This window comes from Nilaparvata lugens, chromosome 7, assembly GCF_014356525.2.
Source record: "Nilaparvata lugens isolate BPH chromosome 7, ASM1435652v1, whole genome shotgun sequence".
In the NCBI taxonomy this organism is placed as follows: domain Eukaryota; kingdom Metazoa; phylum Arthropoda; class Insecta; order Hemiptera; family Delphacidae; genus Nilaparvata; species Nilaparvata lugens.
The window spans coordinates 53,985,533-54,012,595 of NC_052510.1; the positions used below are offsets into that span (position 1 = coordinate 53,985,533).

The 27,063-nt window shown below is 32.7% G+C and overlaps 1 protein-coding gene across 7 annotated transcripts in view; it reads right to left on the reverse strand.

Annotated features, from left to right (window-relative positions):
* Positions 1-27,063, reverse strand: part of LOC111045932 (protein sickie) — a 512,310-nt gene that overhangs the window by 146,344 nt on the left and 338,903 nt on the right. For all 7 annotated transcript variants that reach the window (XM_039433162.1, XM_039433161.1, XM_039433165.1 and 4 more), the window contains 4 exons: positions 6,663-6,725; positions 4,646-4,721; positions 2,766-2,926; positions 408-553 (listed from right to left, as the gene is read on the reverse strand). In XM_039433162.1, coding sequence (XP_039289096.1) covers positions 408-553; positions 2,766-2,926; positions 4,646-4,721; positions 6,663-6,725 — 446 coding nt within the window. The remainder of the gene's footprint in view (positions 1-407; positions 554-2,765; positions 2,927-4,645; positions 4,722-6,662; positions 6,726-27,063) is intronic.

Genomic DNA, 27,063 nt, shown 5'->3' on the forward strand with positions numbered 1-27,063 from the left:
ATTTTTAATGGAGTGTGAGAATACACCTTTTTTAGAATTCTCATTTAGCCTAATCAACTTGTGTATCATAATATTGTACAATATACTTCAAAGCTATAATTGATAAATCATCGACACCGTTATGTAATATGTGCCACTTCATAGGCGACTGTCGGCCTCAGTAACTACTTTTTAGCGCTAGTTTTGTAATCAATTTTCATATTACCTTCTCAAACAGGTCTAGTACCTCGAGATGGAAATACTCAATTGGCATTTTATTTTTGTAATAGTAGTTTTGCATGTTGTCAAATTTATAATGTATTTCTAAGTTTTATTTTTTTGCCAATAAAACATGGGTTTTCAGCCTGAAGAGTGATTTCCACTTGTATTTTAAATCGATTCTGAAGCGAGTGAATTAATTTCAATACCTGATCGTTTCTTGTCTGGTTTTCTTGAGAGACCATTACTGGTGGCGGATCTTTTGTCTCTGTTTCTCACCACTTCCAACTCCGTTCTCCCTCTCTGCAGCCCTGCTCCTTCCACATACTTCTTCCACTGTGTATTTGAAACTTGTCTGAAAAGAACAGTTGTGAAATAATTAAAGCAACAAATAAATAAATCAATCAGCATTATAGTAAACATCGTTCGTTCCTACTGTACGGGTGTCACACGAAAGATGTAGCAGCCGAAGACCATATGGTCGGATCTATTATTCGACATGAGATTTGCAACAAAAAATGTCCAGTGAAATGTTCTTATATCGACCGCAGTTTTCGAGATCATCAACTTTTCGATATTTTTGAAAAATGTCAATAACTAGGAAACTATCAGTCAAAATGTAATTCTAAGGAAATGGTTGAAAAGAGAGAAATTTCCTATAAGATTCATATAATTGTTAGTAAATTAGTTACATAAATAGTTACTTAAATTACTCATAAATTAGTTACTTTGTTTGGCTTTTTGAACTTTTTATGAGCATTAAACAGTTTGGTATTTGGTTTTGAAATCGACGAATGCACTTTATTTAACCTTGAGCGCTCATTGAAAGTTCAAAAACGTCAAACAAAGAAACAAATTATATATATCTTATTAGAAATTTCTTCCTCTTTCTAACCATATCCCTAGAATTAGTTTTGGATTGATGGTTTTCTAGTAATTGACTTTTTCAAAAATATCGAGAAATCGATATATATCTCGAAAACAAAAGTCGATATAATAATATCTCACTGAACATTTTTTGTTGCAAATTTTATGTAGAATCTATGGTCTTCGGTTGTTACACCTTTCGTGGGACACCCTGTATAACAGACTTCATTGTATTGTAACAATAACTACTTTATAATTTGTAACACAATTAGCCTGAACTTTTATAAAACTGAGGTGTTAAAAGATTTTGAATTAAATAAAAATACTGTGCATTTAAATACATTATATTTAATATTGCACTTTGATATATTTTCTATTATACTATGAGCTGTTATTCTCGAGATCTACAGAGAACCACAGAAGAGCGTTCCTTCTGTTGAAGAGCATTAAAATTATTTTATCACCGATTTAGGCTTGTGGTTGATTTATTTAATGCCTAAAATAATTCAATGAGCAAGAAGTTTGGGTTGGTTTGCTTCCTGTGGACGGGCAACTCAGCTCGTAAAAATTAATGATCTTTTTCATTAATAATCAATCGTATCGCTTGTAATAAAATTATGTTTTGTTTCTACTCGTATGATTGAATATCAGACTGAGATGCCAATTGATGTTGGCAATTTGATACAGAGTTTATCTGATTGACTTTTGTCGATTATAGCTAGCCAATTGAAAAATTTCTTCATCAATTTTTATGGCGGACCCATAAGCATCGTATTGAATTGGACAGCCAATAAATTTCGTCAGCGAAATCGGGGGGTCATTGTTCATTTCAATAAATTCAAATTGAATCAATAACCAGAACTTGTTGGTTTTGATTTATTCCGTTTCTTATGAGTTGAATTTTTTCAAAAATAAAAATTTAACACTGGCTTCTAAAACGCTTCTCAAAATAATAATTTGTAATTAGGATGATGCTCTAATATGAAGCGAACCCATAAGAGAAGGTATTATATTGCATTATAATTTTTCGTTTCTTCTTGCAAGATTTTGTGGAATAATAATAATAATATTCGTATAGCTTTTATTGGTGGGGAGTTCCTGACGGAAGTTCCACCTCGCCTGAATATAAATATCATTTGAGCCGTCAATGGGCCTTACGACTGTCATACTTCAGCCGGGACCGACAGTTTAACGTGCCTATCCGATAAAAGTATTGAAATACTATTGGAATAAAACATTAAAATTTAAATTGAACATTAAAAAGAATGATAGCTGATTGTTGGTTTTGATTTATTCCGTTTCTTATGAGTTGAATTTGTTCAAAAATAAAACTTCAACACTGGCTTCAAAAACGCTCCTCAATATAACGATTTGTAATTTGGATAATGCTCTAATATGAAGCGAACCAATAAGAGAAGGTTTTATATTGCATTCTATTTTTTCGTTTTTTCTTGTAAGATTTTGTGCGATAAAACATTCAAATTTAAATTGAACATTAGAATGATAGCTGATATTTTGCTCAAGGTTTAGAGCAGTTTTGGGCGAACTGTTGTTTTTACCTGGATCGTATTTGTATATGAATTAATAAATGAATAAAAAAGTTGACATTCTTCAAGTCACTATTTCAAAACATACTTTGATTTCAATTTGGTATGGAAAAAATGGTAATTGATATTTTTGTACTGAAACAGCGGACATACCTGAAGGCACTATTTTCAGTTTGCTGACTGCTGTCAGACTTTTTGATGTGAGATCTGCTGCCGACAACACGATAGACAACAGGGGGCTGGGGTTCAGGGGGGCTGGGGCTGAGTGGGCCCCCCCTGCTTCCACCCCCAGCGCCACTCGACACTCCTACTGGCTGCAACAACAAACATAACTCAATTAGTGAAATACTTACAAACAATATACAATTGAAAATAAGCAATTAGTTGAAATACTTACAAACAATATACAAATAATAGAAAGGTTTATTATTGTTCCAACTTAGATTCAATTCTTTTCAATTCGTTCCAAAGTGATTGAATTTCACTTGATGGACACATATAATATACAAATATAATATAATAGAAAGTGGTTTATTATTGTTCCAACTTGGATCCAATTCTTTTCAATTAGTTCCAAATAGATGAAATTTTACGTAGATTGATTGATTGATTGATTGAGTACTTTATTTATGTAGATTACAATATATACTGGCTTATACACTTATATACAATAGCTTACAATACAGCAAAATTATGGATGAATTTACAAAATATAAATTGAGAAAATAATGATTGAGCTGTATATAATATAAAAAAAACAATTTGTAATAACTATAGATAAAATAGATAATATTGTTATGCATCTACATAAATTGGCGGAGCTTTGGACATATCAATGTCCATTCTTTGGAAAGAATATTCGAAGTATTCTTCCCACTAACTCTTTACCAAAGGGATAGACCAATAAAACAAATTTTGAATAAACTATTCAAATAATAAGAATTTTCTTCAATTTCAAACAAGTATAAATTTAATGGTTAAATTTTATTATATAATTTTATAAAATGGATTACTCTGGTAGCAGAGCTTCTTGATAGAAGGACTATGCTACATGCTACATCAAAGCTGTCTGCTAAATTTTAATTAATTGTCTTACATCAGACTAGCTTCTATCAAACTCACTCCTTCGTTTGTTCAAATAAATATTATTTTCTATTTACTAAAGAAGCATCAATTCAATCAGATTTGAAGTAATTTGAATTACATTCTACACAATGGTAATAAATTGAGTTCAATTAAGATGAACTTAATTGAAATACATGAGAAATTTATGAACTAAATGAGAAATTATGTGAAAACGCTCAAAACTTGAGAGCAATGTATGAAATCATAAATTATATAATGTTCTGCTCGTTGTTCTATTGCTTTAACTGAAGATTTTAGTTTCTCGATTTTCTATTAAAAAAAAAGAATTGGCTTATATATTTACGGGATAGGAAATAAACGAATGACGCATCATCAAGTCCGAACTACTGAGCTGATTAACTTGGAATTTTTTCATATTAATTCATAATTCAACGTGGATAGTTATAAGTCTATTTTCAGTTCTCCAAAATTTCAGTACGTCATGTTTTCAGTTCGTCTAATTCAATCTATTTGTGCTTTCAACAGACTTTGCGGAGCACAGGTTACTTTTAGTGTAGAAAAAATATATAAATGATGTAAGAATTTCAAATTTTTCTATCAATAAATGAATTTATCAGTTGATTTATTTCTAAATCTATAAACCAGAGGTTGTGATCTATAAGAGGTTACCTGTTAGTATAAACAATATATAAATGATGTGACAATTTCAAGCTTTTCTATCGATGAATGAATTTATTGGTTGATTTATTTCTAAATCTATAAACCAGAGGTTGGGATCTATAGCGGGTTACCTGTTAGTATAAAAATATAAAATTATGTGACAATTTCAAGTTTTTATATTGATAAAATGAATTTATCAGTTAATGTTTTTCTAAATCTATAAACTATAGGTTGTCTAGACCAAACTGATTTTCAAGAGAATGAATCCGTTTTATGAAATAACTAACCTTTTGGATATGGTTCTCGTGAGTTGACAGTTCTACAGCATTTGGCACTTTTCGACCACTATTCAACCGCTCTGGTCTGAAAACACAATTAAAATTATATATTTATTAAATCCCTTTTTTCAACTTGAAAAATACTATTCAGTTAATAATATAGTGTTCTGTCAAGACTTACTGACTAAATTACATAGAAGAGTTTTCTTTCAAAATGATTTCAAACATCTTAATTTCACTTCAGATTCTGTTGTTGGTAAGATGTAGTAATATTTATCCATAATGAGACACTGGGATGTCTAGAAATATTCTGTCAATACATACTGATTACAAAGATTAGTTATCAATCTTTCAAAATTATTTCAAACATTCTAATTACACTTCAGATACTGTTGTTGGTAAAATATAGTAATATTTATCCATAAAGAAACACTAGGATGTTGTCTAGAAATACTACGAATTTATTACAAAATTACATACATTTTCATACATGTTTTAACATCAATGGTGTCATCTTCTTACTGATGAAGACACCATTAGTGTTACTGTTGAAACATGTATGTAATTTTGCAATAAATTCGTGACATTTCTAGATAACATCCCAGTATTTCATTATTTTAATTTCATATTTTTAGAAAGATGTATCAACACAGTAGTATCAAATTATTGTAATCATTACCAAATCGATATGATTTAAGGAATGAGAGGTATGTTGTACCATTTACTTCGAATAATTTAGCCAGAAACACCTTAATCTAAATTGTACCAAGAACTTTCAATGATTTACCCGATAATTGTGCTGAGTTTGTTAATATGCGCCTGTTGAAAAGAAATTTAAAGATTTGGTTGAATAATTACACTTTAGATGTAGCATAATGTAACTCATTATTAATGTATTGTATTGTTGTAATTCATTCTGTTCTATTTTTTGTATGTAAGTTCAGGTTGACTATATATTATAACACTCTTTAGATTTTTGAGAGCTGAGCCAACAGTTAATTAATTAATATCATGATAATTTTAACTGTAAAGTAAATTCTGTAAGTAAATTTGACAGTGTAATAAACTGATAAGTGAATTTAACTGTTAAGTAAAAATAAAGTTCACTGATGTATGTATAATTATATTTGAATTTACATGTTTTGTATAATAGTACCTTGTCAAGCAGCCTCTTTGAGGTTCGCTTAAGGTAGCTTATTTATTCAATAAACGTTTTTTCTATTCTATTCTAAATACTAGTTAGAAATAAGAAGGCATGCAGAATCCTTGGTACAATATTTTCATGTAATGGTTGTCTATTGTCATACAAGACAAGTGACATCCAGCTTTATTGAAAGCTCAACGACTAGAAGAGACACAAGTTATTTCTAGATCAATCAATATCTAGTTTCCCTCTTCTTGTAAACTGCTTTTACTCTTGCCACAGTGCTTTTCTATAATAAAACAAGCAACCAAACTCACTTCTGAAAACTTTTCAAATAAAAAATTGACTAGTTGAGTATAGTGTTAATTAATTATACATTTAATATTGCATTTTTTAAAAGAAGAAAATAAATCAATTTCAATTATAGTGTTCTCAATTAGGAACATGTACCCAGTACTGGTGGCTTTATACAGTATATCAGAATAAACTTGATTCATGATATTATAATTAAATCACTTTTTTCTATCAAAAAGAACGACTAGCAGTCAAATTTTTACAATAAATGAATTTATTCACCCACTGGACAACGAGATCTTTCGCGCAGGTCCGCCATTCCTTCAACAACATTGAAGAATATCATAAATTCATATTATTATATTCGTTGAATACAATTATTGCGATCAATAGGGGAGAATTGCATTAATGATTCAATTTATTCAAAATGATTTATTGAAATGAGAATGCAGTGATTAAAGAAGAGAATTGAATATAATTTAATAAGAAAATAGACATGAATCAATTAGTCAAATACTGAGATGACAATTTGAGTGAGCATTAATATTAATTTAATTTTATGATTCTTTCTTCTATTATAATACTCACTGTAGTCCGACTTTTGGTCTAACGGCAGATCGAATTGGTTCTAGACGGTTTCCTGAGGATGATCTGTAACAAAGAAAGATTTAAATTAAAAAAATATTACACAAAATTCCAGAAGGATAGAGGTTTTTCGAAAAGTGTGTCATTCTATTATCACTAAAAACAGTAGACCTACATGGTATAAAGCAGAAACTTTCAAATTTCCCAAGATATATGACAGAATAAATTAAGAAATGCCTGTATAAAGCTGGATTTCTAATCAAGAGAGACATTTTTCGAAGTCAGAGACTAATCAACAGAGTGAAAATATAATCCTCGTAAGAATTATTCATATTTGCTCGGCGGCCGGGCTGAGTAAGAATAGTTCAATTATTAGAACTTGTGGAAAACTAGGAATTACATTTTTACTGTCACTATGTCTGGAAATCCAGCTTGAAGGTTTTTGATTTATCGAATTAATTTTTTTATTAATTAGTGTCGGTTAAATATTAGTCTATTCGTAATAGATTCCACGAGAACCAATCAGATAAACCGTCTTTTCAAAAAAAACCTTCTCTCATTGGTTCTCATGAAATTAATCACGGTTGAAATTTAACCGGCTTTTGTACAACCGGGCCTTAAATTAATTTGATATTTATTACAGCCAATTTCAATCAGCTGGGAAATATTATGGTGGCTAGAAAAATCAGAAGTTGGAATAGAAATCGGATGATATTGGTAAAACAAATGATCACAATATCAACCTATCGAAATTATATTGAGAGGTTGTACTAAACTTGTTTACTATTTTTACAACTTATAGACAGTTTGTAATGTTTTTAACAAATTTCAAGCTAATTTGATTATCTATGAAATAATATAAAGCGATTTCTGGAGTTTAAAACCCTTTTGAATTCTAAATAATCTTTATAAAGAGTTTACTGCGTTTTCAAAAAGAGTGACATCAAAATGGCAGGAACATTTCACTACCAACCCAATGAGCTACAAGAAAACTTGAAAATGATTGTCGATCAAATCCTGCAACCCGGCAAAGGCATCTATTCAGCAGACGAGAATTCAGATTCAATGGAAGAAAAGCTTGGGTCGATGTGTCTGTCCACCAACTCAAAAGATATCAAGAAAGAGTACACCAAGCTACGTTTTTCACTGGTTAGTTGTCTGACTGAATATATTTCAACCATGGTGATTTCAGAGGAAGATTTGGATGGAAAAGTTGATGATTGTACAAAAATTATCGATGTTTTAAAAGAGAATAATATGGTGATTGGGGTGAATGTAACAACAGGAAATGAAAAGTTGGGTTTTGAAAATGAGGAAGTGTCACAAGGTTTGGATGGTTTGTTCGAGAAGTGTGGGGAGTTTCGAAAAACCGGGGTCAGTCTGTTGAAATGGAGGGTTGTGTTGAGAATGGGACCGAATACGCCTTCAGATGTGGTAATAGTTGACAACGCCAACTCTGCGGCCCGTTTTGCTGCCATATGTCAAGCTAATGGGTTGGTGCCTTTGATCGAAATAGAACTGCCCACCAAAGGCAGTCACTGCATTTACAAAACTCAAAGAACCACTGAAAGAGTATTGAATTGCTTCAGCAAACATCTGATCGACCATAACGTGTTTCTGGAAGGTGTCATTCTGTCGCCCTCATTCGCTGTTCCAGGATCTGAGTCGTCCATGTTCTGTGATGCGGCTACTATAGCCGGGTCAACAGTGACAGCTTTTAGGAGGAGTGTCCCCGGTGCCATAGCAGGAGTCGCCATGTTGTCCAGTGGTCTCCCCTTGCAGGAAGCCGTTGGGGATCTCAGGGGGATCATCATTAACAAAGAATGCAAACCTTGGCCGATCACATTCAACTTTGGCAGTACGCACCCCGATCAGGTGTTGGCCATCTGGGAGGGCAAACCTGACCGAGTCAAGGATGCCCAGAGTTTCCTGTTGAGAATTTTGGCAGACGCAAGTAAAGCTTTATTGGTATGTGAATGTTAGAAAAAAGTTCAAGAGATTTAAAAATCAAATTTATAATAACAGTAACATGTTTTTGTTCATTAAAACTAATATATTTCACCTAAAATTTCCCATATCGGAATGATGATTGTTTCATAAATAACATGTTTTTGTTCATTAAAACAAATATCTTTCACCTGAAATTTCCCATATTGGAATGATAATTGTTTCAAGAATTTTCAAGAAGAGTAAACGCTTTGTTGTGGACCACAAATATGGATAATTGAACACATTCTAATTCCTTGTTGTGAACAGTGACTGTTAATAAAAAGTTGACTATTAAAGAGTTTGTTCGCCCTTAGATGAGAGAGAATGATCTAGCACCAAATTTCCTTTTGATACTATTCCAATACTTGATAATTTATTGTAACATTAATGATGATTTGAAACAAATAATAGAAAATGTTATTGTGGATGCTTGAGAATAAATTTTTTAAATGAATCTCTTATCGAGTGGTTTATTTATTGAAAAATTTAACAAATGTTCAAATCAATTTTTTTAAATCAAATAGTAGCCTATACAAAGTATTAATTGAATAATACAATTTTAAATAGTATTAAAAACTACCTATTGATTGATACCATACACAAAATTCGGAAATTGGGGCATGTAATGAGAAATGACGTAAGATATGTTCTATTACGGGTGATTCTCCAAGGAAAGATTTTTGGAAAGAGGGGCCCAGGTAGGAGAAGAATTTCTTGGCTAAACAACATCCGATCCTGGTGTGGAAAAAGTTCCATAGAAATATTTCATATTGCTGTGAATAAAGTGAAAATCGCCCTGTTGATCGCCCACGTTCGTAGCGGACAGGCTAGAAGAAGAATTTGGGAATAACTGTCAATTTCTACTTTTTGTTTCAACAATTTATATTGAAATTACAGTACCTTAAAAAATATATCTGTATTCAATATTGAATGAAAAAGACTAAGAAATTGTCAAAAAAACACTGATTTTGAAATCAGTGGTTTTTTGACAATTTCTTAGTCTTTTTCATTCAATATGAATAATTACCACAATATAAACTTCTCAACTACACAAAAAAAATCTGTATTCTATTTTCAAGACATACATACAGCTAGAGGGTGTCTGATGTTTGTAATTGTATTGAGCTTACCCTAACGAAATATGATCTAATGATACTGTATCATTCTGATGATACAGAAGATACCTTGTGCTTCTCCATAGAGAGATTTAGAAATTTTATGTTTACAGTTGCATAACTAACTCTGTATAGTAGCTGGGGGTGCCATAACACTCTTCTATGTAGATTTTCAGTTTTATATTTTTCTCTGAAAAAAAAGTCATCATATTCAGATATAAATTTTCAAGTTGCACGATAAACTGTGTAACACCAGGTCACCAGCTACACTGAAAGGACGAAAGTTGAGCTTGAACTTCTTACAGAAGAAACATAACCTATTTTTTGGACATGTAATCAAAATTTGGGAATGGAATAGTTTTGGGCCAAGCCTGTTGTTCCTTCCCAATCATATTTATATGATTTGTTATTGTATCCACGTATAAATAAATAAATAATGAATAAATATTTGATTGTCGCTTCCAACACATAGGAACAGGATCCCCCTCCAGGAAGCGATTTCCACATGAGTCACAATCAGACACCCCCCTCCTCGCCATTGTATGGACAAGTTCACAGGGCAAGAGATTTGTGGCTGTTGGGGTTTAACAGCAATCGGATAATTTGTGTCATCCGTGACATGTTTATGTACCATTTCACGGTTTCACAGCAGGTCACGGAAGGGCGATACTTGAATGAATGGTGGTTCACGTGAGGGGGTGATACCAGAGTTAACAATCGTTACGTGACTGCATAACGGTAATTAAACTCCGGTTACGTCACGCATCACGCATGTCGAGGATTTTGAATGATGCCATAATTTGTCTCTTGAATGAGACAGTGCTTTGCCACTGACAGTTTATCACGAAAATTACACATGAGCCCACAATTCCACACTTATCTCAGGCAGTTAATTAGGTTGAAGTATATATCTTCTATTGACGATGATAAAAGCATCATGGTGTGATTGAGGCTATAGTATTATATTATAGTAAGCTTATTCACTGAAGACGTTTCTAGTTCCCAATCATTTAAAACAGTCGGAAAATTACTGTATTAACACTTACAAGCAACATTTGAGTAGATTGTTATTAGAAATTGGCAGGGATGCTGCAGAGTAACTGATTCAGTCCGCGTGTACATTCAGAACTTGAAATCATATAGTGAATTTGCCATTTCTGAGTACTATAGCCTTTGAGCTACCATTCATAACTATTTATATCTGTATATACTAATAACTAGTATGGAATTTCATTGTGACGGTATAATTAAGAATCTGGATTGTGTTTATAAAACAATGTGATTAATTTAACCACATTCAAATCAAATAGCTTTCTTTTTATTCACAAAAACAAAATACAAATTTATAAAATTCGTTAAAACATTGAACAGTGAATACTCTCCACAAAGACTTTAGTCTGTGAGTGGAGAATGAGTTCTTTCAAGTTGATTGAGATTATGTTCTCATGTTTTGTACTTATTACAATTGAATTTATTAACATTCTTCAGCAAATCAAAGAATATAAATTGTACACAATGAAATTCCATACTAGTTATTAGTATATACAGACATAAATAGTTATAAATGGTAGCTTAAAGGCTATAGTATTCAGAAATGGCAAATTCACTATATGAGTTCAAGTTCTGAATGTGAAGGCGGATTGAATCAGTTACTCTGCAGCATCCCTGCCAATTTCTACTCAAATGTACTCAAATCTACTCAAATGTTGCTCGAAGGTGTTAATACTGTAATTTTCCGACTGTTTTAAATGATTGAGAACGTTTCTATACAATATATGACAAATGTATTTACTATAAATTACGAAACTTTCTTATAAAATTCCTTCATACAGTAATATGCTATTCATTCAACTATATTATTGATCAAATATCTGAATAGTTTGTCACGTCTAAAAAGGTATTCTGACACAGATAAAAGTACAAGGCCCTACAGGGATCAAGGTATTCAAAATCTTGAGATTGGATAAATACATATTTAAAATGTGAAAAGTGCATCATATCACACAATCATGTTATAACTATTGAATTACCAATATGACGGTACTGTATAGATTTCCCAAACATATTTTGATAAGTTTATCTTCTTCTTCTTTTTCTTCTACAATTTTTATTCAATAATTCAATAATTTATTCAACAAATAAAATATAATTTTAATGATAATATTATTATTGATAAAATAAGAAAGGAAAATAATTGAATACGAAATTATCAACAGATAATTTGGCTTGTGTTGAGATACAAAAACCGGATATCCCAAGCATGGGAAATTTCTGAATCCCACTAAAATATTTTTTCTTTACCCTATCTTCCACATTGTTTCCATATTCAACAACAGTGCTCGTTCTAGGGTAGGGGTCAAGCAGGCCGAATCGATAATTGCGCCAGCTGTTTGATGAATGTTTCCCTCTCTCTTCTTTCCACCCTCATTATTTACCCCCTCCCCGAAACCACCCAAACAGCTGGGGTTTGTTGTGTTTGTCATTTTCCCCCTCAACAGAAGCAGTGGCCCGAGTTTCCTATAAACAATGGATAACCTCTTCAGTCTCCCCTCCCTCTGCCCTCTCAGCCATCCACTCTCATCTTCATTATTCTCGAATCGTGTAAATGCACTTCTCTCTTCCTCATATACGGAATGCTGAGGTTGACAATGATTTATTACGACCATGTGGATTAAGATGACAGAGATGATGATATGATGAGGATGATAATAATGATGATGAAGAAGATGATGATGATGATGATAATGATGATGATGATAGTGATGTTGATGATGATGGTGATGATGATAACAACAAAGTATAGTATTATTATGATGATGAAGAAGAAAAAGATGATGATGATGATAACAAAAAATTATGATATGATTATGATGATAATGATCATCATGAAGAAGATGATGATGATGATGATTATGACAATGATGATGATAACAAAAAAGTATGATATGATTATGATGATGAAGATGAAGAAGATTATGATGATCATGAAGAAGATGAAGAAGAAGAAGAAGAAGAAGAAGAAGAAGAAGAAGATGATGATGATGATTTAGAAGATGAAAAGAGAAAGAAAAATAATGTGATATTGAAAAGGGGAAGAAACTGAGACAAAAACAATATTTACAGTATATGAGGAGACAATAATATAGAGTCGAGGATAAGTATGGAGATAATTCAACAAAGTGTGAGTGAGGCAAGTCACAAATCTATAAAGATTAGGCATTTATAAAATGGGAGGGGACAAGGAAAATAGGGGAGCATGAAAGAAAAATGATAATAATATCGAGTGACCTGGCTGGCTCAGGTCTGGTGTCAGAGAGTCAGAGTTTTCAGGTCATACCTGATCAATTTTATGGCCTCTGACATGACCTAATGACTGTTATTAGCAGCCGGGACCGGCGGATCGTGTCCATTCGAAACACAGGAGTGGTCCGAGTGAAATATCTTGCCTGGGCCGAGATTTGAAATCAGACCTCTGAATAATTATAAAGCCAGAATCTATAATTCACTCAACTACGGTCACTTGAAAGAACAATAATCACTTAGGAACGAGAAGATGGTGAAGAATTTGGTAAGGGAAAAAGGAAGAAGAAAAGGAATAATATGCAGAAGAAGAGATGAAGAGACATAAGATGTGGAAGAAGACGCAAAGAAAGAACAAAAAGAAGAAGAAAAAAGCTAAGAATAAAGAGAAAATGGAAATAAGAGAAAGATACAATGAGAAAAATAGCAGGTATACAGTAAGATAACAGAAATAAAAGAAGAAAAGGGGGTAAATACACGAAAGAGAAGGACTAGCAGGTGAAGGGTATACATTATAGTAGAGTAAAAAAAGAACAAAAAATAACTCATGAAAAAGACGGACATACACAAGTTGCGCCCAGCGGTCAAATGCGAGTGATACATGGCTCCCTTACACAAGTACACTGTTCACGTAGTGACGTCATCACTGCCAGTCCCATTATTTGTCCCGCTCTCACACTCTCTCTCTGTCGAAGAGATAACGGTATATATATGCTTTTCGATAACCATCTGCTATTATAACGACAATTCCTCCCTATTCGCCTTATCCATTCAACCTAGACCTCCTGCTAAATTATCAAGAAATAAAACCAGCAGGCTTGCTTCGCTCGCCTGCATTTTTCATTAGATACTTTAAGGCTTGATCGAATCAGCGATTGATTTGAATTGAAAATATTAAAATGAATGATTGAGACAATATGTTGCTACAACCAATTTGACAGTGATCATTCATTGAAGATGATTCTTAATAAATGATTGATCGTGCAATCATGGTTCTAGCCCAATCTTTAATTATCAATTAAAATGGAATTACAGGTTAGAAATCTGTATCTCATTAAGTAGGTTAATACGTTGTCATAATACAACGTATTGTAGTGTTTTGATTGAAGCATCCTTAGGATACTGTAGTGGATTCGAATTTCGCTCCTTCAGTCGGGGAACGTAAAGTCGGCTGCAAGTGAGAGCGAAATGGCATCACTCGTGATGACGTCACGGACGTTCACTTTGTTACGTTCAAACTGTGAGTGCCCAAACACATTCTGACCGCAGGGCGCAAGTTGCACATTCCCAAAAAGACATCGAGGAGGAAAAGAAGGAGGAAGAGGAGTAAAACAAGAGGTAATGTCTACAGAAGATGCAGAATACGATGATGAATAAGAATAAAATCAATAGAATGAAATGCTGATGATGATCACTGATTACGACGATGATTATTATCTGTACGTTGATAATGGAATGGAAACACTCAGCAACCCTATCTCATAGAGACGAGTACACTTCAGCAACATCGTCCTGATGGATGCACTTGAATGCATTAAAACAACCACAGTCTGCTCTGGGACTGGGTGGGACTGCAATACTCAACTAGTTGCCAGGCATGTCAACAGTTCATCTCTGTCATCTATTATGAATCCCCCCCCCCGTTACACACAAATCACCATCTCATCATTAAATGAGAGCTCCATCAAGTCCAACTCTGATACGGGAGATTTTATTATTATACGCAGTAAGTCTATCTCTCTGAATGCAGTAAGTCCAACTCTCTCAAAAGCGAGATGGTGGGGAGTTTACAATTCAAATTAAATTTCTTGATCAATCATGAACTGGAATGTGTCATGAAGTTTTTAGGTGGACGAGTTTACAATTCAAAATTAAATTTCTTGATCAATCATGAACTGGGATGTGTCATGAAGTTTTTAGGTGGACGAGTTAATGAAATTTTGAAGTTTTTAGTGGACGAGTTACAATTATTCAAAATTAAATTTCTTGATCAATCATGAACTGGGATGTGTCATGAAGTTTTTAGGTGGACGAGTGTACAATTCAAAATTAAATTTCTTGATCAATCATGAACTGGGATGTGTCATGAAGTTTTTAGGTGGACGAGTTTACAATTCAAAATTAAATTTCTTGATCAATCATGAACTGGGATGTGTCATGAAGTTTTTAGGTGGACGAGTGTACAATTCAAAATTAAATTTCTTGATCAATCATGAACTGGGATGTGTCATGAAGTTTTTAGGTGGACGAGTTTACAATTCTAAATTAAAATTCTTGATCAATCATGAACTGGGATGTGTCATGAAGTTTTTAGGTGGGAGAGTTTACAATTCAAAATTAAATTTCTTGATCAATCATGAACTGGGATGTGTCATGAAGTTTTTAGGTGGACGAGTTTACAATTCTAAATTAAAATTCTTGATCAATCATGAACTGGGATGTGTCATGAAGTTTTTAGGTGGACGAGTGTACAATTCAAAATTGAATTTCTTGATCAATCATGAACTGGGATGTGTCATGAAGTTTTCAGGTGGACGAGTTTACAATTCAAAATTAAATTTCTTGATCAATCATGAACTGGGATGTGTCATGAAGGTATAGTGATTTATTTGGAAAGTATGAAATATTCACTCACTGGCTGAAACTCGCTTTCTGATCTCACAGGACTCATTCTCAATTGTTGGAACACGGTGTCAAAAACTTTTGAAAATTGATATTGAATGATCCGAAATCATGCTTTACGTCAGTAAATATACATTTCATATTTTTTTACAAAAAAAAAGAAAAACTGAAAGTGAAATACAGTATTTCGGCTTATATTCATTAAAATTGAGCAAGTAAGTCTGGTAGCCTCTATAAACAAATGAGGAAAATTATTATTGCTACTGTCTATTATCAACTATAGTGTTTATTCTTGAAGCATATTATGGGAAACTTCAGCCTTCATAAGCTTCTCATTTAGTTGTTGAAGAGTTTGAGCTGCCACGGTCAAGATAATAATATTTTTATTTATCTTCATGTTCTCAAGTCTAATATAATAATCTATACTTTGAGCCATAGAATACCTTGTTTTAAAGCTTGGAATATCCTTTAAAATGTGAAGTTTAGTAGCCACATACCACATTTTGTAACTAACAAAATGCTACAATATCATCCAATGCTACACTCTCATCTTAAAAACTACAAAACTCATAGGCCTAATCGATTTATCATTCAATTCAACTGATTCTATAACATCTTTATTTTATATATTACTTCACTATAGTACGGTATATCCTATACTATTAAACGAACAACTTCTGTTTATATGTTTAGATGTTTATATGTTTGTATTTCACCGGATCTCGAAAACGGCTCTAACGATTCTCATGAAATTCAGAACATAGTAGGTTTATAACATTAAAATTCGATTGCACTAGGTCTCATCCCTGGTAAAACTCAATGGAGGACATTAAAAGGATAATTATTATTCATCCTTGGAAAAACAGCTGATAATAATTATTTCTTCGTCTGTTGATGATGGAAGTGAGTGAGCGAGTTCATGTGTGTGGGACTGTTTCAAAATTATGACTCAGCTGTTGAACTTTTGTAATCATTCAATCAGGTACTTAGTGCCGGTTGCAAAAAATACGGGTTATTTTCAATCCTGATTCATTCCAGTAGATCCATCTTTTTGAAATGGTTTTCTCTGATTTGGTTCACGTGAAATTAACCAGTATTAAAATTTAACCGGTTTTTGTGCAACCGGGCCTTTGTGAGGGAAATTTTTGCATTCCTCTGGAAATTAATCTCAATTTATTGTGATTAGATAGAACATTTCTGTATGAACTAGGAATGTTATAATTTCTTCTTTCGTAATACATTTTTTATGCTTTTGTACTCCAGAGCGTAGCCCCGATATTTTATGAGTTATATATATTGTTTAATCGTGAATTATGATGATAGTGCTTATCAAATAATGACCTTCATTTCAAATTTTGAGTACTAGTAGTAGCCTGTAATGGAGACTAATAATTCAGATTTGTAACATTTCCAGATACTTTATAAGAGAGAAACGTACTTTATGTTCACCAAAAAACAAACCACAATCATTCCTCACAGGATCACAAATAATCTCTCTCGCTTTTTTCCAACTGCACTCATTTCTCTTCTGTGAGGTGAATGAGTTGGCTCACTCACATACACACAAAAACATAACATACTCAGAAAGCACCCTTTCAACAAACAGCTGTTGCTGCAATCAAAGCCAGCCCGCATTGTTCTCTCTGCATTGTTACAAGTGGCATACAACCGTAGCCCAATTTAGTTTTTCTTCTTTTTCAATTCCTTGTTTCTCTTCATCAAGTGGCCCCGACCACTTATTAGAACAGATTCGTTCTCTAAGCCACTTGAAGTATACTTTGAGCCACTTAATATGTAGCGGGCCTACCATTTACTGTATGAAAAAAATGCCTACCCATCAGTGTTTCATCCTGGCCTGTTTCAACCAGTGTAGTGGCAGAGGGTGCAACAGCTGAACCTAAATACATTGTTTTCAAGGTCAATGTCGAATATTGGTCCACTAAAGTATTAAAGGCAAAGATGAATTTCGAAAATCAATATTTTTAAGGTAACGATCAAATTTTACCTTTTTATAAAGTTATAAAGCCTTTTCGTTTCAATTTCTCGTTATTCTAAGGATTTTTTTAAGCAATTCTCACCAGCGGGCAAAGAGTTATCTTTTTGCTGGTGATGCCTAGAAATTTAATAATTAGTTTTTCTTCTCTCATGTACATACATGTATGTGTAATTGTATTATGAACATTTTATTTTCATTTTTGCTCGTTTATGTATGTGTATGAGTAAATTATTGTTTGTTTTATTTTTGGCAATAAATGAATTTGATTTGATTTTACTAATTATGAAATATATAATTTACAGGATATAATAGAATGAGTGGATTCAATAGGAAATGAGTGGGACTGTGCGTACAGACTCTTACGCCACAAACACGCGCATTTCACTTTCAATCAGTTGATGCTATGCTTATTACATCTGTATATGACTATTTCTGTATGAATACAAATATAATAAGCAATAGCATCAGCTGATGTAAAGTGAAATGCGCGTGTTCGTGGCGCATGAGTCTGTATGCACCCCAAGATTTGTAGTAAGATTCTCGATTTTTCAGAGTTGCTATCCTTGTCTGTCAAAGCAGATACCTCCAACCTTTTTCAACTTTACACTGTCGCCAAATTGTTTTTAAACCAGATAGAAAAAAGAACTACCAAAATATTCAAACTCAATTATAAAAAAAATTAATAATGAAGATGTAGATGATCATGACGAATAAAATAAATTTGGGATCATAATAAACAAGAATCCACAATCAATATTAGATCAGATATGCAGAAATAACTTGAATCAAAGCTATCTACAATAGAAAAGGAAAAGTGAGATCAATGCCTTCCAATGATTGTCACTGACTTTAAAAACTCAATCCCATTGTAGGTTGAAATGGTCAATTTTTCTAATTTAGTTCGAGACTATTAAGCGAAAAACAATGGTTAAGTTCAAAGCCACTGATCGGTGAGTGAACGATGAAATCGGTGAGTGAACGTGGCTCTGAACGAAATACTGTTTTGTCGTTGAACGATGCATAGACTCACATGCAGCGCTAGATTTTTTGGAATTGAAATCGGCCATTAAGCTATCTACAATAGAAAAGGAAAAGTGAGATCAATGCCTTCCAATGATTGTCACTGACTTTAAAAACTCAATCCCATTATAGGTTGAAATGATCAATTTTTCTAATTTTGTTCGAGACTATTAAGCGAAAAAACAATATGAGCCGGTTTCCGAGCTCGGGATTAGGCTAAGATCTAGACTTTGAACAACTGGAGTCAGAAAATTAGCTTTCCGAAACGGGGCGTAGTCGTAGTCATTGCCATAGCCCACGTTTGAATTAAATTTTGAAAAAATAGAAAATTGAACACAAAATAAAATAAAGAGAAAATAGTGTAAAGTTTCAGCTATTTTGAATTATTTAGGAATGTTTAATATCGTCTAGGAAAAACGTAACCAATTATAGAAATGAGAAAATAAAAACTGTGAATACGATAAAAACTGCGACTACGCCTTGTTTTGGAAAGCCAATTTTCTGACTCAAGCAGTCAAGCTGTTTGGGAGAATACTAGAACTTGACTAAATCCCGAGCTCGGAAACCGGCCCCAAGACTTGCTAGAATCTAAAATCATTACTTCACATGAATTAGCACTTCAATTCAATAGCAACCTTTTCATATATTTATAGTAGTGTTATTGGACAGTTTAAAAGTTGTTGGGTAATTTATTGGAATTCAAAAGAAAATAAATAGTGAGCCAAAACTTATTTTTTCTTAGCATCTACTGCATTAAAAATGAATGCAGCCAATCTATGTGCGCTGATGCATGCATGGTTATTGAATTGATTTTACTCGAATTTATTTGGAAGAGCATTTTTCATATAACTTCATCATTTTTAACAAGTTTAAGAATTTGCAGTAGATTTTGAAGTCTAAAATTGATAGAAAAGTTCCTATACTTCTATTAATAAGCTTTTAGAGTTGTGGCATCGAATATTTTGAATTTGTTATTTCCTATAGATTATTCCAGAATCACAATCATTCTGTAAAATGTTATTCCCTCGACTATATTAGTCCAGTCAAATGGTCATTTTTCAGGAAACAGCCCCGAAAAAAATCTTCTCGTCTGTTTTATAAGTATTTTGGAGCGCTGAATTGGAAAATGAAATTTTCTAACACGCCAGAGGGTGGCTTCAACCCTAAAAATCCCCAAATTTTGGGACTTTTAAATTTGTCCCAAATTAAAAAAAAATTAAAAATGTCTATTTTACAGAATACAAAATATTCAAATGCTTATTAAGTAAATTGAATTTATGAATACTTATTACATGGTGATTTATATATTCATTGAATTGATTTTACTCGAATTTATTTGGAAGAGTATTTTTCATATAACTTCATCATTTTTAACAAGTTTTAGAATCTGTAGTAGATAAATAACTGAATTCATTTAAAATTCAAATTAAAAAAATATATAAATAAAATTAAATTTAATTTAATTTAAAATTTTAAATTTTCCATTTTATCTCGAAAACCTTGGGCTTTTCGAGAAAAAATACATTTTCTACAAAATTGAAGTCGAAAAAATTTCAAATAAATTGAGTGGTCTCACAGGATCAAACGATTTCTGGTTTTGGAGCAACAAATTTTCGAAAAAGGGGTATTTTTCAAGGTTTTTTGAAAATTCTGGAAACTCACTACTTTTACTCTTTAAAACTCATACAGTCACTTATAAAGCCGAATGTTAGAAGTCAGAACAGAACTCCAATATTGAACTGTCATGTTACATCTAGAATAAAGACAATGAGGAAGAGTTTAGTAAGATAATGATCAGATCAGGGAACTTTCTTAGGAAGGTTCCTAGGGCGAAAAGTAATTCCTCCAAAAACTTTTGAACGAAGAAAGGGTCTTGATGAAGCAGATCTGTCAGAATGAAGGCTCGCATAAAAAACCAACGGATAATAAGAAATGAGCAGCGGAGTTCGCAGTCCGCAGAAGAGCAAGTTTCCCAGACAGTTTCCCTTTCTTTGATGAGTTTCTCCCCCCCCCTGCAGCGTTTTGTCAGAAACGTCCAATAGATACGAATGAGATAAGAGTCGATCAATTGCTGTCAGAAACAAGGACTGGCCAAAAGAACGGACTTTCCGCAGACTATCTATAGAAACGAGGAAGACGTGTATTTTGAAATACAGTATTTTTTCGAGATCAGATACAATATAGTTTGTTGACTTTTATAAAATATTTTGGATGTATTGTAATAAGGAATAATTCATTTCAATATTATTTCCTCAAATAATGAACAATATTATTTCCTCACATGAGAAACGAAACATCAGATACAATAACTTGTTGACTACATTTACATGTTTTGCATGTTACAGGGAATAATTCATCAACATTACTTACTTCCTTAAGGCTGTGCTAAGGCTAAAAATAAACTTTCTACTGCTGATATTCGTCAACGTTTTTCGATTTGTATATTATCAAGCTATCAAAATGAAAAAGTTTTCTCGGGCAAACATTTTTCTTCCGATCATTACTTTTTGAGATATGAGCGCCTAAAGTTTAAATTTTTGGGACAGAACATTTCAAATTCGGTAAGAGATAAATCCCTGAGATTCAGAGAGGATAGATTCTTCATGGCATTGTTGATCTAGTAAAACAAAAATAACAATCTTTGAAAAAGTAATTCAATTTACCAAAAAATGACCAAAAATAAATGACCAAAAATGACAAAAATTTGGTCATTTTAGGTAAATTGAATAACTTTCTCAAAAATTGTTATTTTCAGAAAATTTTTGTTTTACTAGATCAACAATGCCATAAAGAATCTATCTGAATCTCATGGATATATCTCTTACCGAATTTGAAATGTTCTGTCCCAAAAATTTAAACTTTAGGCGCTCATATCTCAAAAAGTAATGATCGGAAGAAAAATGTTTTCCCGAGAAAACTTTTTCATTTTGATAGCTTGATGATATACAAATCGAAAAACGTTGACAAATATCAGCAGTAGAAAGTTTATTTTTAGCCTTTGCACAGCCTTAAGCAAAGTAATTTTTACTTGGTAAAAATAATCTGTACAGCAATAATTATGGAATCTTTGCTCTCATGTTAAATTTAAATAATTTAATAAGTTACCACTAGAAGCTAGAAATGTTACCTTTAGAAAATTTAAATTTATAACGCTCAAGTTCCTGAGAGCCAAACCACTATATTCACTTCAAGAATGGTACTGTATGATCTGAGTATGGAGAGCCTTTAACATGACTTATTTCACTGATCACAAATGTTAATTCACACGTTAAGCCGTCGGTCCCGGCCGCCTAAAAAGCAGTCGTTAGGTCATGTCAGAGGCCCTGAAATTGATCAGTTGCGACCTGAAAACTCTGACACCAGACCTGAGCTAGCCAGGTCACACGATATTATTATTATTATTATACTGATTAAATGTATTAATTTATAGGCTATATCTATTTGATTTTATATATATATATTAAGAATTAACCGGGTACATCCCGGTTAATATATATAATAAGAATTAACCGGGTACATCCGTTTGTTTTGACTTACTTGAGTCTGACGTTTCGTCGCCATCGCAGACGACATCTTCTGAGGGTGGCGTCGAAATCCACACTGAGTCCTAGGTATTCTTTCGGCGTCGAAGAGCATACCTCCTACCCCCTCCCTCCACTTGCTTGTGCTGGCGCTGTTGGGTGAGTGAAATTCCAGGAATGTTGTCTTGTTTTGGTGACAATGGTGCTGTAGCGGGTTTCATTGTACCAGGTACTGGGCGTTTGGTATTATAATACCAAACGTTTGGTATTATAATACTTGGTATTATAATACCAAACGCCCAGTCCCTGGTACAATGAAACCCGCTACAGCACCATTGTCACCAAAACAAGACAACATTCCTGGAATTTCACTCACCCAACAGCGCCAGCACAAGCAAGTGGAGGGAGGGGGTAGGAGGTATGCTCTTCGACCCCGAAAGAATACCTAGGACTCAGTGTGGATTTCGACGCCACCCTCAGAAGATGTCGTCTGCGATGGCGACGAAACGTCAGACTCAAGTAAGTCAAAACAAACGGATGTACCCGGTTAATTCTTTTACATATAATATATCCATCCGCGAAACACTCAAATGTTATATATATATATATATATATATATATATATATATATATATATATATATATATATATATATGAGTTCTATACATGAATAATACTCAAATAGATATAGCCTATAAAATAATACATTTAATCAGTATAATAATAATAATGATATCGTGTGACCTGGCTGGCTCAGGTCTGGTGTCAGAGTTATATATATATAGGATACACACGAAACTGAGAGATTTCGGGGGCCCAGCCCCTGAACATTCTCGTTTAAATGTGAGTTTTTAAGTGTTTTTAATCTATCCGTGTCGTGTGTATCCTGTTTATATTTTTATTACAAAACTTTAAAGTGTTTTCTGTTAAGTGCTTCGAATTATATATATATATATTTTTTTTTGTGGAAGCTTATTATTATGTGTGTTCAGACTCCATATTGATTTGTGTGAATTGCTTCATTCTGTATTTGTCTGTGTGACTTTTGTATGTATTTTGTTTCTTGATAACTATGTCTATTGCACTATGTGTTTAATGACAATAAATAACTTTATCCCATTCTACATTGATTTATGGCGAATATTTTATTGTAACATCGAGATTAAATCGAATCTGAGAATAAATGAGTCAGGAACTGTTTCGTGACAAAACATCAGTAGAAATGTACAACAAAACCCTCTTTCACTTCCCCTGAGTAGACAAGTACAGTCTGCAAACAGTCAGTACCTTTTACGCCCACCCTTGAACACTATTACAGAAGGGACACGAAGGAAAACGAAGAATATAAACGGAATGGTCAGCAACTTGCCTCCCTATTTTTATATACAGCGTGTGGAGGAAGAAAAGCAACCCTAGTCGTCGGGGAATACTCTTCAAAAAGCTCTCAGCTGGCAGCAACTGTAGGTGATTGGTGGCGAGGGGCGGGGGGTGGTTGAAAAGGGGGAACATTGTTGTGAAACACCGGGCGGCCCTGCGGTCAATAGGGTCATTAATCTTCGGGGGCCCAAGGCGCTGCCATGTCTGGCCCAACACCTGTCCTTCCTTACAACTTCTGGACAGACCGGTGTCTAGGTACAATGCCACACCGATTGCGCTGGTGCTAGAGATGTTTGGGTTCTGTTGATATTCAATAGACTACCGAGTATTGTAATATTATACATTGAAAGATGAAATATCGAAGTTGGAATAGGTCTGGTGTGGGAGTTATTCAGTTGTATCTGATTAAATGGATATTCAATAAAATACTGAACTAGTATTTTTTTACATTAATAAAACGTTGCCTTATATTTGTTTTAGATTCAAGTACTAGAAAATTCTCTTCTACATAAGAGAAAATTCTATGCATTTCTCTTAATGTTTAAATGTTTACCGTATATGTTTATATGTTGCGCATTTATGGCGAAACGCGGTAACAGATTTTCATGAAATTTGACAGGTATGTTCCTTCTTAAATTGCGCGTCGACGTATACACAAGGTTTTTGGAAATTTTGCATTTCAAGGATAATAATAAAGGAAAAAGGAGCCTTCTTCATACGCCAAGATTAGAGTAAAAATCAGACTATAGAATTGTTTTAGATTCAAGTACTAGAAAATTCAGTTCCATGATCAGGTAAACGAATGCTGGGGTTTGAAGAAAGAAGAACACAGTACCTACCAGAAGAATAGCTAGATTGCTTATTCTATGAAAGTACTAAATACTAGAGCTGGAGTAGCAGATGAAAAATTCATATTGAATCTTCAGATTGATGCCGTTATCATCATTTTGAAAATTTTATTATTGTGTGATTGGTTGATATTGAAAGATATTTCAAAATCCTGGTTTCTTTCACCATGTTCTTAGACAACAATAACTCAAAGATTAGAAGTATAATTCGATTATGACTTATCTAAAAACTTATACATCTTTGGTAGTAAACTCATGCTTTTCTAACTTTTTGATTAATTAATTATTTAATAATAATAATAATCATTTTAATACATATTAATAATTATTATATTATATTGACATTATAATAACAGTTTTAGGGTTATTCAAGTTGAATATGAGACTGGAGAAATATGATTAAAATAAGGTGACACCTTTCAAACGGAAGTATTCTTCTTAAAACATAGCTTTGAGTAACGATGTGGATGTTACGCGCCATAAATCATCCAAAAAACGTCACATCTCTCAAGCTTCTGTTTGTATCTTATAGCAAGGAACCCATTATTATTGAATGCAAGCCTCTATAGAAATGAGATTGAAAGACTTCTCAAACACAGCGAATCGATGGAACATTAACAGTACAGTATCTTATAAGAAGAAACACATTTTTACAGAATGCTAAGCCTTCATAGTAATGGGATTGAACGAGAAACTTCACAAACACAGTGAATCGTTGGTGCATTAAATACAGTTTAGAGAGAATTTAAATTTGAATGCAAACATTCATAGGAGAAACAATCACTAACTCTATCAAGTGACATAAAGGAGAACAACTAATTTACTTCATAAAATAATAGTCACCGTAATGGATGTGATTGATTGAAATTCAATTACGACAGAAAACATGGTAGAGAATTTCTATAAAATACAAAAATTGATTGAAAAAGCTGATAAAAATGTTGACTAAATTAAATAATGTTATAGGCTACATCTAAAACATTAAGGGAAACAGATTTTCTTTGATCAGGGATCAGAGAAAACACTGATTTACGCCACTAATATAAGTGATTTATTATAAATCATACTATAATTTAAAATATTTCATTTGTGATAAAGAATCAATCAATCAATAATATGAATGTCATCGATTAAAACTCCATCATTACTTTATTAGAAAGATATTTCATCTCATCCACAAATCATTGAACTGATATGCGGGAAAATCAAATCAAAAATATTGAAACAATAATAATTATAAAAAAGTTGAACATTTCCGGAAAATACTATTTTGAGTCCAAAAGAATGATAATGCTATTATTTATGTCATTTGTGATAAAGAATCAATCAATCAATATGAATGTCATCGATTAACTTCATCATTATTTTATTAGAAAGATATTCCATCTCATTCACAAATCATTGAACTGATAGGCGGGAAAATCAAATCAAAATTATTGAAACAATAATTATAAAAAAGTTGAACATTTCAGGAAAATATTATTTTGAGTTCAAAAGAATGATAATGCTAATATATGTCACTTGTGATAAAGAATCAATCAATCAATATGAATGATATAGATGTCATCGAGTGATACTCAATCATTATATTAGAAAGATATTCCATCTCATTCACAAATAATTGAACTGATAGGCGGGAAAATCAAATCAAAATTATTGAAACAATAATTATAAAAAAGTTGAATATTTCAGGAAAATATTATTTTGAGTTCAAAAGAATGATAATGCTAATATATGTCATTTGTGATAAAGAATCAACCAATCAATATAAATGATATTGATGTCATCGATTAATACTTCATAATTACATTTTGGCAGACGGCCTGAAGGCCATTGCTGTATAAAATTTATCAAGTTATTATATATATTTTTTGTTGTTGTGGTTGATGTCAATAAAGATTTTTTTGAATTGTTATTATTATTATTATTATTATTATTATTATTATATTAGAAGATATTTCTAAATATTTCTTTATTTTAGAAGATATTTCTTTTTTGTGAATCTCATTCAATCATTGAACTGATAAACGGGAAAATCAATCAAGATTATCGAAACAATAATTATAAAATTTTTTAACTTTTCAGGAAAATACTAAGAATGATAATGCTATGAAAAAAATGAATCACTGAACAGAAAATGCAAATTAATTTACATGAATGAAGTTGATCAAACCCCACACAATTTATGAGAATGATGAACATACCAGACGTCAGTTTGGCAGCCAATCCAAAACAGATACAGCAAGGATCACACACAAAATCGGCGAAACTAAGATCACAACACATCAAACACACCAACACTTCCAAGGACGGAAAGACGAAGCTGTCACTGATAAATGAATATTATCAAAAACCAAGTCAGTGACAATTTCTAAAACCGGTGTGCACTATATGGATGCTAATCATCCACTAATGAGAGATGAGGATAATAACTGATTTGAAAATCAGGAACCACGATTTGTAAGCTACCTCAACACCGAAAACCGAAACAAAGAAGTGAGAAGACGGGGTGGGTGGACCTACTATCAGTGCTGACTGCTCAGGAGTTAGGTGTAGAGTATTGGGGTTCGGCAGCGCCGAAACAGGCTGACCAACTTGCGCAAGCGTCACAACCCA